The sequence below is a fragment of the Hipposideros armiger genome, unplaced genomic scaffold (assembly GCF_001890085.2).
Source record: "Hipposideros armiger isolate ML-2016 unplaced genomic scaffold, ASM189008v1 scaffold_1771, whole genome shotgun sequence".
NCBI lineage: Eukaryota > Metazoa > Chordata > Mammalia > Chiroptera > Hipposideridae > Hipposideros > Hipposideros armiger.
In genome coordinates, this window is record NW_017733121.1 from 66,876 (window position 1) to 80,818 (window position 13,943).

The 13,943-nt window shown below is 51.6% G+C and overlaps 3 protein-coding genes across 4 annotated transcripts in view; 2 read left to right on the top strand and 1 right to left on the bottom strand.

Annotated features, from left to right (window-relative positions):
- LOC109378143 (proteasome 20S subunit beta 9) overlaps positions 1 to 754 on the bottom strand; it is a 10,902-nt gene extending 10,148 nt beyond the window's left edge. Inside the window, exon 1 of the mRNA XM_019634601.1 lies at positions 695 to 754. Coding sequence (XP_019490146.1) covers positions 695 to 754 — 60 coding nt within the window. The remainder of the gene's footprint in view (positions 1 to 694) is intronic.
- A 218-nt stretch (positions 755 to 972) lies between these two features.
- On the top strand, positions 973 to 8,631 carry TAP1 (transporter 1, ATP binding cassette subfamily B member). 2 transcript variants are annotated; one of them, XM_019634606.1, is made up of 12 exons: positions 993 to 1,035; positions 1,188 to 1,935; positions 2,414 to 2,528; positions 2,701 to 2,831; positions 3,589 to 3,794; positions 4,222 to 4,419; positions 5,230 to 5,358; positions 5,515 to 5,703; positions 6,274 to 6,447; positions 6,687 to 6,849; positions 7,120 to 7,256; positions 7,999 to 8,631. In XM_019634606.1, exons 1-12 carry the CDS (start codon positions 1,027 to 1,029, stop codon positions 8,209 to 8,211), a joined length of 2,412 nt encoding a protein of 803 aa, XP_019490151.1. In that variant the 5' UTR covers positions 993 to 1,026; the 3' UTR covers positions 8,212 to 8,631. The 2 variants fall into 2 exon arrangements, with proteins under 2 accessions (XP_019490152.1, XP_019490151.1); XM_019634607.1 differs by lacking the exon at positions 1,188 to 1,935 and having other exon boundaries at positions 973 to 1,035.
- Positions 8,632 to 9,781: 1,150 nt separating this feature from the next.
- Positions 9,782 to 13,105, top strand: PSMB8 (proteasome 20S subunit beta 8). Its single transcript, XM_019634608.1, has 6 exons — positions 9,782 to 10,013; positions 10,779 to 10,926; positions 11,072 to 11,183; positions 11,605 to 11,734; positions 12,336 to 12,540; positions 12,775 to 13,105. Exons 1-6 carry the CDS (start codon positions 9,867 to 9,869, stop codon positions 12,861 to 12,863), a joined length of 831 nt encoding a protein of 276 aa, XP_019490153.1. The 5' UTR covers positions 9,782 to 9,866; the 3' UTR covers positions 12,864 to 13,105.
- The last annotated feature ends 838 nt before the right edge of the window (positions 13,106 to 13,943 follow it).

Here is a 13,943-nt window from a genome sequence, read left to right on the forward strand (position 1 = left end):
CCAAGCCAAGAGTGGTAGCAATGATCTGGAGCAGAGAAGCCAGCCAGCGGTGGGCTGCCGTCTGCCCCAGGCGCTCAGCCTGGGCAAAGTCCCCCAGCACGTGCGTGGGAGTGGGGAGAAGAAGGCACAGGGAAGGGAACAGGCAGTACCTGGGCCAAGCAGGTGCCCTCCTGGGCCAAGCTGGGTTAGGGTGCCACGGGCTGCCATGAAACCCCCATTATCAGTGTTGGGGCTATGAGAGCCAGGGGCCAGTTTATCAAAGGCCTGTGTGATGAGTCGGTCCTTCTCAATCAGTGCCCATTCCCCCCCTCTCCCAAATGATGTCCTATTGCACCCAGGGCACCGGTTCCTTATCTCTGCACCGTCCCCAACCCCTGCCTGATTTAACCAGCCCTTCTCTTTAGTCCAGAGTGAAAGCGAAAGCGCTTTACAGCAGCTTCCCCTTGACGCTTCCAGCTAAGAGCCAAAGCACCCCTCTCCCCACCAACTTCGCTTGCCCAATCCCTTTGCAGACCCCTAGATAATCCCCTTCAGAACAGACGCCCTGTATTCACTGCGGGGTGCAAGCACTGGGTGCTACAAGCTACCGCCTCACTCTTACTAGTCTCGGTATTCACTCCTTGGTGCTTGCAGAGTCCCCCTGTCGCCCCACTTCCTCCACCCCTGTGCTGACCCTCAAGCCCAGACTCATTACCCCGGTGTGGACTTCTCCGGTCCGGGTTAAGTCCCCGGTTGGTGCTCCGGTCCGCAGCATCACGGCGCCGCGCTCCTCGCCGCCTGGGGCACTGGTTTCCGACCTAGGACAGCGAGCTGCGCGCACGCTTCAGTCCCGCCCCTTCTCCACGCCCGCCAGGGGGAGCCACGGTCCTCTTCCCGAGGCTTAGCGCCCGGGCGCTAACCTGTGTGGGGCAGATCTGCCCGGAGACGGGTGACTCAAGAGCCCCGCCCTGAGGCTGGGCTAAAGAAGCCTTGACAAGTGGATCCGGCTAGAAGTGGCAAGAGAAGGAGGAGGGACGAGTGTACGTGATGGAGAAGGTTAGCACCCAGGCAGCTCCCCCGGACCTCAGAATTGATTTCAATCGACGCTCCCAAAATAGTGTGGGCTGCGCGGCGCGTCGGGAAGTGGGCGGGTCTAGTGAACCCGCGGCGCTTTCGTTTTCCCTTTCCCTTAAACGGCTCTCTTCTAGCAAGCGCGACCAGGCTCAGCCGGTTCCCGGGACTTTCCGAGAGCGCCGCCCCGGCCCGCCCCTCACTCCCGCCCCTGCGCAGCACCCAGAGCGTCGGGCCCAGCGGGGACCGCGGAGAGTCCCAGGCCCGGGCGCGACCTCCGCGTGGCAATGGCCAGCTCAGGGCCCCCCGCTCCTTACGGGTGCCTCTGCCTCTCCCGAGCTTCTCTTCCGTGGCTGGGGACAACGATGCTGCTTCTTGCCGACTGGGTGCTGCTCCGGCCGGCGCTGCCAGGAATGTCGTCCCTGCTAGTGCCCGCCGCGCTGCCCCTGCTCAGGGTCTGGGTTGCAGGCCTGAGCCGCTGGGCAGTGCTGTGGCTGGGGGCCCGTGGGGTCCTCAGGGCAACCGCTGGCACCAAGAGTGAAAGCAAAGGAGCCCAGGGATGGCTGGCTGCTTTGGAGCCACTGGCGGCGGCGCTGGGCTTGGCTCTGCCAGGACTTGCCTTGTTTCGAGAGCTAAGCTCGTGGGGGGTCCCCAGGGACGCTGACAGCACCAGGCTACTGCACTGGGGAAGCCGCCTCGACGCCTTCGCCCTCAGCTACGCAGCGGCACTGCCCGCAGCCGCCCTGTGGCATAAGCTCCTGAGACTTTGGGTGCCAGGAGTTTACGGGGGTTCTGGAGACGCGGTGCGTCGGCTTCTAGGCTGCCTGGGCTCAGAGATACGCCGCCTCCCGCTCATTCTGGTCCTGTTGGTCCTCTCCTGCCTTGGTAAGGGGGTCCAGGGCAAGAGGGATGGACGCTAGGGGACTGGGCAGGAATCAAGAGTAATGGTCCGTGAGATAGGTTACTGAGTTCTGGGAAACGTGGGTCAGAGGACGGTGACTCAGCTCGGGTCTTGAGACCACTCCTGGAATGGGTGGGAGTCCGGAGTCCTGGACTCCAGTGCTGCTCCAGGCATCACTTCAGTGGGCCTCCTGGGGCGGGCAGGTCCTTTCCTCTGAGGCAACATCTTTAATACAAGGGTATCTTAAGATACTCCATGATCTCTAAGCTTCCTAATCAAACTCCTAAAGGTCTGGTTGGGCTGCAGGGCTTTGAGCTCCAGGCCGGCCTGCTCAGGTACAGGGTTGTGTCTGTGTTGTCTTTCAGCCTCTGCCCTCCAGGATGTTGCCGGGGCAGTCTGGTTGGGGCTGGCCTGCTTAGACTTGATATCTGTGACTGACACATCTCTTCTGTCCCTTCGCAGGCGAGATGGCCATTCCATTCTTCACCGGCCGCCTCACTGACTGGATTCTCCAAGATGGGGCAGCAGCCACCTTCACTCGAAACATAACTCTCATGTGCATTCTCACCATAGCCAGGTCTGGGGGCTGAAGGTGGAAGGCGGAGAACAGGTGTTGGAGGGTGGTGTGGGGGGAGACTGAAAAAGAGGGAGTTGGAAGTTGAGGCTGCCGTCTAAAGTGCCATCTAAAGACCTGCTCTGTCCCCTGAGCACAGGCTGACCCTTGCTCCTCCGTCTCTGTCTCTCTCTAGTGCAGTGCTGGAGTTCATGGTTGATGGGATCTATAATAGCACCATGGGCCGCCTGCACAGCCACCTGCAGGGAGAGGTGTTTCGGGCTGTCCTGCGCCAGGAAACAGAGTTTTTCCAACAGAACCAAACAGGTTTTTCATGAAACTCTTTCATTGCACATCCACATGCTATTTATGTCCCCAGAGAGCCCCTTGTACTTGTAACTTTGAGATATCCCCCCCCTCCCCATAGACATTGTTATTTCTTATTCTTGGTATGCCTCAAGAGCAAAACATCTTTACCTTCAGAAAAGCTTAGTTTATCCATCCAAGATTTTTTCATAAATGTATCCCTATATGTGTATTTAGATGGAAACTATAGCATTGCAAACCTGGAAATTTTGAGATCACAGAGTCCAACTGCCTCATTTTACAGAGAAGAAAACAGGCCTAGACTCTAAATGCTGAAACTTGTGTGGTCACATGTGGATAGAGACGAACTTGAGGACAGAACCCGTCTCTTGATTCCCACAGTTTCCTGGACCGCTTTCTAGCAGTACCCTCTGTTTTCCTCTAGCTGTTATATGACCAGCCTAAGCTCTTCCTGCCGTTGTGTACAGCCTGGGATATACAAGTTCTTTAAGGAACAGAAATCTGTCAGAAAAATGGGAATTTACATGGGCATCAATTTCTTTATAATTAAAATGAAGACTTTTGGCCAGACTTTCCCTGTCCAACATACTCTCCCTGCGTTGAGACCCCCAAACTTCCCTGTACCCCTGACTTGTTTTCCCTAGCCTCCTTGGAACATCATGTTTACACCCCTCCCCCTGGGCCCTGGCTCACTGCTAGTCCCGCCCATCACTCAGCCTGTCATTTACTCCACTGTCTTCTCCCTAACCCCTGCAAGGTGCCATCACATCTCGGGTAACAGAGGACACGTCCACCTTGAGTGAGTCTCTGAGTGAGGAGCTGAACCTATTGCAGTGGTACCTGGTGCGGGGGCTGTGTCTTTTGGGGCTCATGCTCTGGGGGTCACTGTCCCTCACCATGGTCACCCTCGTCTCCCTGCCTCTGCTTTTCCTGCTGCCTAAGAAGCTGGGAAAATGGTACCAGGTATGTCCAGGGAGTTGCCTCAACCTACACAGACCCTCATCTCCCTCACCTGGAGGACTCAGTTCCCCTTGGGTTTCTTTCCTGCACCCTCTCTGATTCTCCATGTTCCTGGAACTCCCCAGTCTTGTAGTCCGTGTTCCCACATTGCTCACTGTTTATCTTCATGGTCTGTGTGTTCTAAGTTCTGCCCACAGTCTGTCTTTAAGATTATGATCACCGCTTGCAAGACTGTGATCCCATCATGCTTCTGAGTCATTTTCCTCTCCTATGGGTCTCTTTAGGATCCCAGGGGTATAGCCAGATCCCTTTCTCTTCTCTCCCGTTCCTCTGCCTGTTCTCGCCTTTAATCTCCAACCAGGTAACTCAGGTACTAATGTCCCTTATGGTTTGCCAACCCTGGTGACATCACTTGGACATGTCTCCACAGGTGCTGGCAGTACAGGTGCAGGAATCTCTGGCAAAGTCCAGCCAGGTGGCCATTGAGGTCCTGTCAGCTATGCCTACAGTCCGGAGCTTTGCCAACGAGGAGGGTGAGGCCCAGAAGTTTAGGCAAAAACTGCATGAAATGGAAACACTCAACCAGAAGGAAGCCGTGGCCTATGCAGTCAACCTGTGGACCACCAATGTGAGAACCTGGAGATGAATTCCTACTCCCTTTCCCCCAACACACTTTGACTCCACTCCCTTTCCTGTGACGCTGCTCCATGCTCCTCCTCCCCTGGGCAATGGGGGTTCAGTGTTCTCATCCCAGCAACCTGAGGCTCAGTTACCCTACCCCGTGTTCCTGACCCACTCCCTCTTTTTAGACAAGCATCTAGCAGATGGCTTTCTTTCTCTGTGGCACACAAAATCTACCCAACCTCCCTTTTAGGAAGATGCCGTGTCTTCTATAGCCTCCTTTGCTTCCCAGGGGATGCACAGGGAGCCAGAAATTCCTGCACCTGGACTTGCTTCATGCTGGGACTGTGTGGATGTGCTAGTGAGAGACGTGGGAATAGCAGAAGCTAAGGATGGGGGGCATCTGTGGTGTTATTAGAGACCTAGACCAGCAATCAGAAGTTCCTGGCTGTGACCATGCCTAGTAACTTACCTTCTCTGAGACTGTTTCCTCATTTTGAAAAAAATGGGAGTGATATAACCTCATTTATACAGTTCTTGATATGAACATTAGCTTACTTTATATTCATGAAAGCCTTTTGTGATGAGCAAAGTGTTCCCCAAGCAAGGTGATAATGGTGATGTTGATGACTTCTGTCATGAGTAATTGCGTGAGACCACAGGTCTCTATGGGTCTTTCTCCCTTTCTACTTATGGAGTGTCCTGCTGTTATGTGGGGAAGGGGACTTGCCATCTCCTTAATGCTGAGGATTCTTGTTCTTTGTTTCCGCCTGTTAGATTTCTACCACAATCCCTTTTCTCCACGCTCTCTCCACAGATCTCAGGGATGCTACTGAAGGTGGGAATCCTATACATCGGTGGGCAGCTGGTGACTAGTGGGGCTGTCAGCAGTGGGAACCTTGTCACATTTGTTCTCTACCAGGTCCAGTTCACCGCAGCTGTTCAGGTGAGGCCCTCCCAGTGGCACGACTCCCCAATGCTCTTCCTTATCCCGTCCCATCACCACCTGTGTCACTCTCCTCCCATCCTTTACCTTTCTCACATCACATAGCCCTGGCAAGCAGATTTGGACCCCACCTCACTATTCATATCTCCCCTCCAGGTACTGCTCTCCACCTATCCCAGGGTACAGAAGGCTGTGGGCTCCTCAGAGAAAATATTTGAGTATCTGGACCGGATCCCTTGCTGCCCAGCCAGTGGTGTGTTGACTTCTCCAAAGTTGGAGGGCCTCGTTCAGTTCCAAGATGTCTCCTTTGCCTACCCAAGCCATCCAGATGTCCCCGTGCTGCAGGTGCAACCTCTCACTGCCCGTACTCCATCAAATACACTCTCGACCCTCCCCTCCTAAATGTTCCTCCTGCCTCCAGCCTGCTTCACAAAAGGCACGGATAGATCCTTCCTAAGTCCCCAAGGCCAAGATGAGCATCATCTATGCCATAAAACTGCCCAAACCTAAGATCTAGTTTGGATTTCCAAGGAAAATGAGAGGAGGCTCTCAAGGAGGAAGCTCTCACATCCTAAGGAACTGCTAAAGCAAAATGTGTGTCTCCAGCCTTCCATCTTTGCTTTTTCTTTCTATTTGTGATTTGGAACGTGATTTTTTTCTGTTTTGTTGTGGTATCTGGCATCAAGTGTATGGCACAGCGGGGCTCAGTCTTTGCCTCATCTCTTCTCCTTGGGGAGGTATCATGCCTGAGGAACAGAAGTCTGTGTGTGGGGGAGGGTAGGAGTTACTGTATTTCCCTATTTTTCTCCTTTCTTCCCGGGGTAAGACACCAGGCTATGTAACAAGACAATGACCAGCTCAAGGTTAGGGGCATCAGTGTGCCTCTAACTGTGTGGTTGATTCTCTGCCCTCCAGGGGCTGACATTCACCCTACGCCCTGGTGAGGTGACGGCACTGGTTGGGCCCAATGGGTCTGGGAAGAGCACGGTGGCTGCCCTGCTGCAGAATCTGTACCAGCCCACCGGGGGGAAGCTGCTGCTGGATGGGGAGCCCCTTCCCCAATATGAACACCGCTACCTGCACCAACAAGTGAGCAAGAAGGTGGTATGGGGGGAGGTGGAGAGCATCAAGTAAGAAGAATATTCTCACTGAGCGCTCTGAATGAAGGGTTAGGGAATGATAGGAGACCTTGGGTAGAGATGGGGTGTGGTCAGGAGAGAGGGTGTGTAATTTTGTGATAGGATATCAGTACAGATTTTGAGACTTGAATCTCTATATGACCACTCCTGTGTTCCTGTTCCATGACTCTTTGTCATATTTTGTCTTAGGTGGCTGCAGTGGGGCAAGAGCCACAGCTATTTGGAAGAAGTTTCCGAGAAAATATTGCCTATGGCCTGACCCAGAAGCCAACCATGGAGGAAATCACAGCTGCTGCAGTGGAGTCCGGAGCCCATAGTTTCATCTCTGAACTCCCGCAGGGCTACAACACAGGTGCTCTCTCCACTCACGTCACCATCCAGACATCTTTACTGAAACCCCAATAGTCCTTCCTTTATTCTTCAGTTCCTCCTGCCCCACTGACATCAATTTGAAGTTTTAAGATCTTGTCTCTATGGCTCCTTCATCCTCACATCCTCTGAACTCCTTAATCTCCCCAGAACCTTCCCTTTCCAGCTACGTCCATCAGTCCTTGGTTTGTGTGTGTGTGTGTGTGTTGCACATGCAGTTATCCAGCTTTCACTTTGGCTCTTGGCTCTGCAGAGGTAGGTGAGGCTGGGAGCCAGCTATCAGGAGGTCAGAGACAGGCAGTGGCTTTGGCTCGAGCACTGATCCGGAAACCACGTGTACTCATCCTGGATGATGCTACCAGCGCCCTGGATGCAAACAGCCAGTTACGGGTGAGAGAGTCATCTTCTTAATGCCTGTATCCCACCTGATCTTCCTTCACTCATCCTATGTTAGTTATACTAATATCATAATTATCCAAACCAGTCCTTGCAATTCTCAGTTCCCATTAGCTTCTCCCCAAGATGCCTAGGACCAGTTAAGAGAGACTATTTACAGACTCTGAATCTCTGAGGCCAAACATAAGGAAAAGACCATCCTAATATTAATATTAATTGAGCTTATATTATTGCCAAACATGCGACTAGGTCCTCTGCATACACTGTCTCACTCATTTATTCATCGTGAATGCTTGTGCGCTGGGCGTTGTTATCCTTTCTCTACAGATGATGAAATGGAGGCTAAGAGAGGTCGAATAACCTCCTCAAATTCATTCAGCTGTTGAGTAGCAGAGCCTGGACCCAAATTCAAGTCTGTCAGACCTGAATTCTCATACTTCCATAAAACAGAATATAAAAATTCACAGTCTGTAGGTAGAGAGACTATTCAATACCCTTCACTCTTTTCTTACGGGTTTCACCATAGGACTCTGACTTTTATTCCACTATTGCCCCTTCATGTAAAGAGTCCTTAACAAATCAAAGGTTTGACAGAGAACCACTCAGAAGGAGAACCTCTGATAGACTTGGGATTGTTGGCAGAAGCTGGCAAGGTCTGTCCCAGCTCTGGAAACACAGATGTCTCCCTGGGCTGGGAGTGGTCCCCAGCTCTGACAGAGTTCATGTCTTTTCTCAGGTGGAGCGGATCCTGTATGAAAGCCCGGAGCGGTGCTCTCGGTCTGTGCTTCTCATTACCCAGCGTCTCAGCTTGGTGGAGCAGGCTGACCACATCCTCTTTCTGGAAGGAGGCACCATCTGTGAGGCGGGAACCCACCAGCAGCTCATGAAAAACAGGGGACACTATTGGACCATGGTGCAGGCTCCTGGTGGGTTGAATGCTCCAGAATGAAAGACTTCTCAGATCTGCACAGTCCATCGCCCTTCCTTTTTTCCCTCTTCTCTATAGTGGGGAATTTGGGAACAAGGGTCTTACCAAAGTTGCAGAGTAGTCTGCTTCTTCTAGAAGGTGACATTCTAAGATGTAACCCCCAGGTGATACCTGAAATTCTGCCATGCGTGTTACCCCCGTTCCCCAACTCCTCTTGAAAATGCAGATTTCTTGGGAGATAACAAGGTTTATAACTCTTTAGTGTAACTGGGTTTAAAGCCATGGTTGGTGTGGATAGCACTCTGAAAATGAGGAGAAATATTTAAAATATACAGAAAAGAAAGATCAGCTGCTTTCCAATAAGACCAAAGGCATAATGTTGGCTCCCAAACACCCTGTGGATTCTTGATATTTATAATAAAATCGGTGTTTTGTACTGTGGTTTCTCGTGTTTTTAGTGCATGCACCAAATGGCTCACTGACTTTTGCAGTGTACTTTTCAGGAGCCGGTGTCTTCCCTCCTTCAGCATCTGCAATGTTTCACACCCCTAAGTGTGCCATCTTTTCCGTTAAGTGTTACTTTTCCTATGGTTGCCCCTCCACTTCCCCATTCCCCCACGCCGGCCCTGAAGGATGAACAGACTTGTATACAGAGCCCTCCAAAGCACTAGCAGCTGCGCTGAGAGCCATGGCCTTTTTGAGGTGGAAGATGGAGGGCGAGCGTGGCTACAGGAAGCGCAAGTGCGCTAGCGGAAGAGCTCACACTTCATCACCACGCCGTCTAGGTCGTATTCTGTAGGGCTCTCCAAGCACAGAAGTGGCACCTGCTTGGGAAATCTCAGCTTAGTGGGCGAGGTTGTCTAGTAAATTTATTCCAATCAGGAAAGGTCATAGTGTGTGACGCTAACAGTTGCTGGGCAGATTAGGCTAACACAGGTTGCAAAAAGAGGCGGGGTTTAGAAGAGTTAAACTCAGTTTTACTCCGTCAAGCAAGATTTATGCGAGGAGGTGCGGTCAGAAAGGGCAGTTCTTGTGGGTGGCTACAGTAGGGTGACCGTTGAACTGTGTGAGGCCCTATGAAGGACCACGTGGAAAGATTCAGAGACTGAGTGCTTTGCTTGGTGTCCCCTTCCCCCACAAGCTGAGGGTATATTCTGATGCCAGTTGTTCCAAGACCTGTCCTGGAGACTCAGTGGCCGCACGTACTGTCCTGGAGACTCAGTGACCGCACGTACTCCTATACCTCCCCTACGTTTGTAAAATGATGCTCACATGAACACTCCTGCACCCTGACGTGCAGCTGCTCCCAGGCTCTCGCTGACTTCCAGTGTTCTGTGCCTTTAGGTGATAGCCCCTTCCACCCACTCTGTAACTGTTCCCGGAGGATGCCCTGACCTGTTGGTGTCTCTCACTGTAATCTCATGGTCAAGGGGGCTTTCGAAGCCGCCTCCTCTCTTTCTTCCTTTCTTCTGAAAATCTTTCACCCCTTGTTTCATGGAGACGGAGCAGAGAAGCTGTTCCCAATATGATCTACCGTCCCCAGACACCCACTTGCTTCTTTTCGGAAAGGGCAGGGGGATGTGGAAAAAGTCTGGTTCCCTCCCCTTAAGGCTGCGGGCTTTCGCTTTCACTTCCTTCTCGGAGAGCGGGCAGAAGATCTCCGGGTCTAGGCAATCATGGCGCTGCTGGAGGTGTGCGGAGCCCGGCGAGGGCCGCCGGAGGACTGGGCTTTCCCCGTCGCTGAAAGCCGGCATCTCTCGGACCCTGGACACTACAGTTTCTCTATGCGATCTCCGGAGCTCGCCCTCCCCCGGGGAATGCAGGTCAGGGCTGTAAGAGAACGCCGGGGAGGTGGGGAGGAGGGAGCCGAGAATGGAGGGTCTGTCTGGAGACTGCCCAGAGACGGGGACACGCGGAGGGTGCATCCTTTAGGCCTAAGAGCCACGTCCAGGAACCCAGCCAGGGAAGAGGCCACGTGGGAATCGAGGGCTGACCGTCTGAGTGTTAGGAAGTGCAGATTAGGGCAACGAGTTAGAGGTGAGGTGGGGGCGCCCCTAGGAAGACAAGAGCGCTTTCCTGCCTGTTCTCCATTACACACAAATCAGGAAGCCCTTTCCACGGGGCTATCATATGATACGCGGCTGTGCAGTGTCTTGGAAAACCTATAAACGTTGGCGGTTAGCCATGCCTCAGCCACTCACTGCGTGTATCTTGGATCAAGTCACGTAGACTAGATTTGGGGCCTCTTCTGTAAAATAGGGATGTTGGCAATAAACTTGTTTTGTGAGGGTTAAATGACCTATTAATAGAAAAAACATTAAAATCACTGTTAAATTTTTAGTTATGGTAACATTTATTTTCTTTCTTTTCTGTTGCACTGGAAAATGGAAGGGTTGGAGTTTTGTGCCTCCTCTCTTCCTTCTCCCAAGCCATTTCCTTGTAGAGATGGGTTTTTAACGGTTCCATTTATTGATGGCTGGAGAATTTCTGGGGATCTCCTCACTCTCACACTCTCTAAAACCCTTCCCTGGAGCCTCCTACTTCAGAAGCTTTCATTGCCCCTTTCCCTGCCTTTTCTCTTTGACTAGCCCACTGAATTCTTCCAGTCCCTGGGTGGGAATGGAGAAAGGAACGTTCAGATTGAGATGGCCCATGGCACTACCACACTTGCCTTCAAGTTCCAGCATGGAGTGATCGTGGCAGTGGATTCTCGGGCCTCTGCAGGGAGTTACATTGGTGAGTGTGTGTGTTCCAGCAGACAGACTGTGGGGAGCTGGGTCCTCGTCTCAGCAGGAGCCCAACATCTGCTCCTAAACGGAAACAGATATTGACTTAGGACACACAGGGAGAGCTCCTCTCTCAAAACTTCATTTTCTTCCAGCCACCTTAAAGGTGAACAAGGTGATTGAGATTAACCCTTACCTGCTTGGCACCATGTCTGGCTGTGCAGCGGACTGTCAGTACTGGGAGCGTCTGCTGGCCAAGGAGTGCAGGTAGGTGAGGCCTCTCCCCTCCCTTTGAAGCACAGTGGTCAGTTCTGGATCCTGGTTGCTCACCCTTCTTTCCTGTCCTGCCTTGGCATCTTAGTGCTAACGTAGTATTTCACAAAGCAGCCTTTTGGTGATAAAAACCGTCTCCCAAATCTCAGCTTGTGTTCCTGTCAATAAGCCAGATAATTTGTCAGTTATTTAGCACCGACACCATCAATTCTGGTGGGATAGTGTCATTTACTAGGATTTCTTTATGTGGTTTAGATACTTTAAATTTCAAATCTCTCCAAGATCCTTAGATTCTTCAAAACTATTCCCTTCACATGCTTATGCCTTCAGTCACTTCCTGCCCATCAAATGGCAGCTCACAGAGCTGGCCTTCCGCCACCTCTAAGCTCTCTCCCCGACTTCCGTCCTCACCCAGGCTGTACTATCTGCGGAATGGGGAACGGATCTCAGTGTCAGCAGCCTCCAAACTGCTTTCCAACATGATGTGCCAGTACCGGGGCATGGGCCTCTCCATGGGCAGTATGATCTGCGGCTGGGACAAGAAGGTGGGTGCTCTCCACTCTCCATAGTCCCCCACTGCAGATAAGAGATCAGTTTCCCCATCGTACACTCCCAGCCCTTCCCCTACAAGACACGTGGCACATAGAGTGCTCTGTTAAAGAAACGTGCCAGCATACCCGCGGCGTATTTCTGGGTCCAGATGTGGACCACTGTTTCATAAGCTTGTCTCCTTTGATAAAATAGCTGATTCCAAGTTTGTTTTCCCTACCCCCCCCCAAGAAAGTTCTATAATTGTTACTGAAGTGCTGTCCTACCTCAAATATTCCTGTGGTAATTCTTATTCTTTTGTCCACTTTTTTTTCAGCGTTTTATTTATTTATTTACTTATTTAGCTGGGCATCCTGCCACGTGTTGGCAGCTCAGGGGCAGCTCAGCTCGGGCGCCTGTGGGAATCCAATCGGGGCGCCTGTGGGAATCCAATCGGCAACCGTGTTGCTCAGAGCTCGCACTCTTGAGCGAGCTCTTAACCAACTGAGCCACTCGGCCAGCCCTCTTTTGTCCACTTTTTATGGCTCACACTTGAACCTGTCTGTGACCAACAACTCCCTATCCATTTCCGACCTGGATCCTTCTTGCATCCTTTAGGGTCCTGGACTCTACTACGTGGATGAAAATGGGACTCGGCTCTCAGGAAATATGTTCTCCACTGGTAGTGGGAACAGCTATGCCTACGGGGTCATGGACAGTGGCTACAGGCAGGATCTTAGCCTTGAAGAGGCCTATGACCTGGGCCGCAGGGCTATTGTTCATGCCACCCATCGAGACAGCTATTCTGGGGGCGTCGTCAACAGTAAGAGACCAGTGCTCCCCCCACCAAGCCCTGGGTGGGAAGGGGGGTTTGAGAGTGGAAGACTGGGGGAGGCAAAGTGACAGGGAGGAGGTTTTCAGAGTCAGAAGAGGGACATTGAAGTCCCAGTAATGAGAGCTTTGAGTGTGTGTATTGTCGTGGCCTTCAACATAACATCATTAACAGGAACTTGCTGAAGTGAAAGGGGACTCCATGTTCTTTCTCATTTGCCCACAGTGTACCACATGAAGGAAGATGGTTGGGTGAAAGTGGAAAGCACAGACGTCAGTGACCTGATGCACAAGTACCGGGAGGCCAATCAGTAACCAGTGACCGTGGTGACTGGCAGCTGGGCAGGCCTCCTCTGGGTAAGCCTGGCAACTCAGGGACCTGGGCCAGCTTACACACAGAGAGAGGGGCTAAACTGGGCCCAGAGATAGAGAGCTGGCGGCCAGCTGGGTTGGGGCAGAGTTCATGCTTTTGTGTGCTATCTATTTCAGTAAGCATTCTCCCCACCTCAACCTTCTGGATGACTCACTAAGCACAATAAAGGAAAACGGTTATAAAAGCCTCTGTGTTGTGGGCTTGGGGCTGTGGTTGTTGGGGTGGGGGTGGGGACAGGAAATAAAGAAAAGCTTTTCCTAAGAAGAGAGACTCAACCCCTATGTAAGAAATGGGGCTTCACCAAATATTTCTCGTGGGTATTCCTTTCACACGCATCTCTTCAGGATCCCAGGAAGGCTGATTGATCATTGTCGTCTGTGGACACTTATTTGCAATTTATATTAGGTTAGGGTTCTTTCTATAGGGACACAACCTGGAGACTCCTGTGTGGTTGTATTAATGGTTTGGATGTCTGGGAGTAGGGCACCTAGAACAATTATTTTTGAATTGTAGAGTTGGATGAATAAGTTTCTACCTAGAATATTCTAAACATGGGACCATTTACCTCAAATAGCGCTTTGGAGATATTAGATATCGAATGTAGAGATGGACATTAGGGGTTCAGTTTCATGATGTGTTACGCTCAATTGCAAGATGACAGGACCACGATTGAAGGGGAAGTAATAAGGAGGATGCCCTCAAGTGGGAAATATGAGGAAAAAGTAACCAGGTTAGAAAAATGAGACAGACATATGAGATTTTCTGACTCATGCTGGAATTGCACAGATTATGGACCATGTCATCTCTTAAAGGAGAAAGTGTTTAAAGGAAAAACTTGAAAGTAGAAAGTAGCCGAGCATGAAGTTTTTTTCACCAGGTAGGTATCCTTAAAAATCCCAGAATGGGGCCGGCCCAGTGGCGCGTTGGTTAAGATCTGGCTTGGGACGCCAGAGGGCCCTGGTTCGGATCCCACATATGAGGGCCAGTGACACTGCCCTCTACAGCTAAGATGCTGAACAACA

Coding starts and splice junctions, on each gene's coding strand:
- TAP1 (XM_019634606.1), top strand. Junction 4,420..5,229: donor TCAACCTGTGGACCACCAAT/GTGAGAACCTGG, acceptor CTCTCTCCACAG/ATCTCAGGGATGCTACTGAA. Junction 5,359..5,514: donor AGTTCACCGCAGCTGTTCAG/GTGAGGCCCTCC, acceptor TCTCCCCTCCAG/GTACTGCTCTCCACCTATCC.
- PSMB8 (XM_019634608.1), top strand. CDS start 9,867: ATGGCGCTGCTGGAGGTGTGCGGAGCCCGGCGAGGGCCGCCGGAGGAC. Junction 10,927..11,071: donor CTCTGCAGGGAGTTACATTG/GTGAGTGTGTGT, acceptor ATTTTCTTCCAG/CCACCTTAAAGGTGAACAAG. Junction 12,541..12,774: donor TTCTGGGGGCGTCGTCAACA/GTAAGAGACCAG, acceptor ATTTGCCCACAG/TGTACCACATGAAGGAAGAT.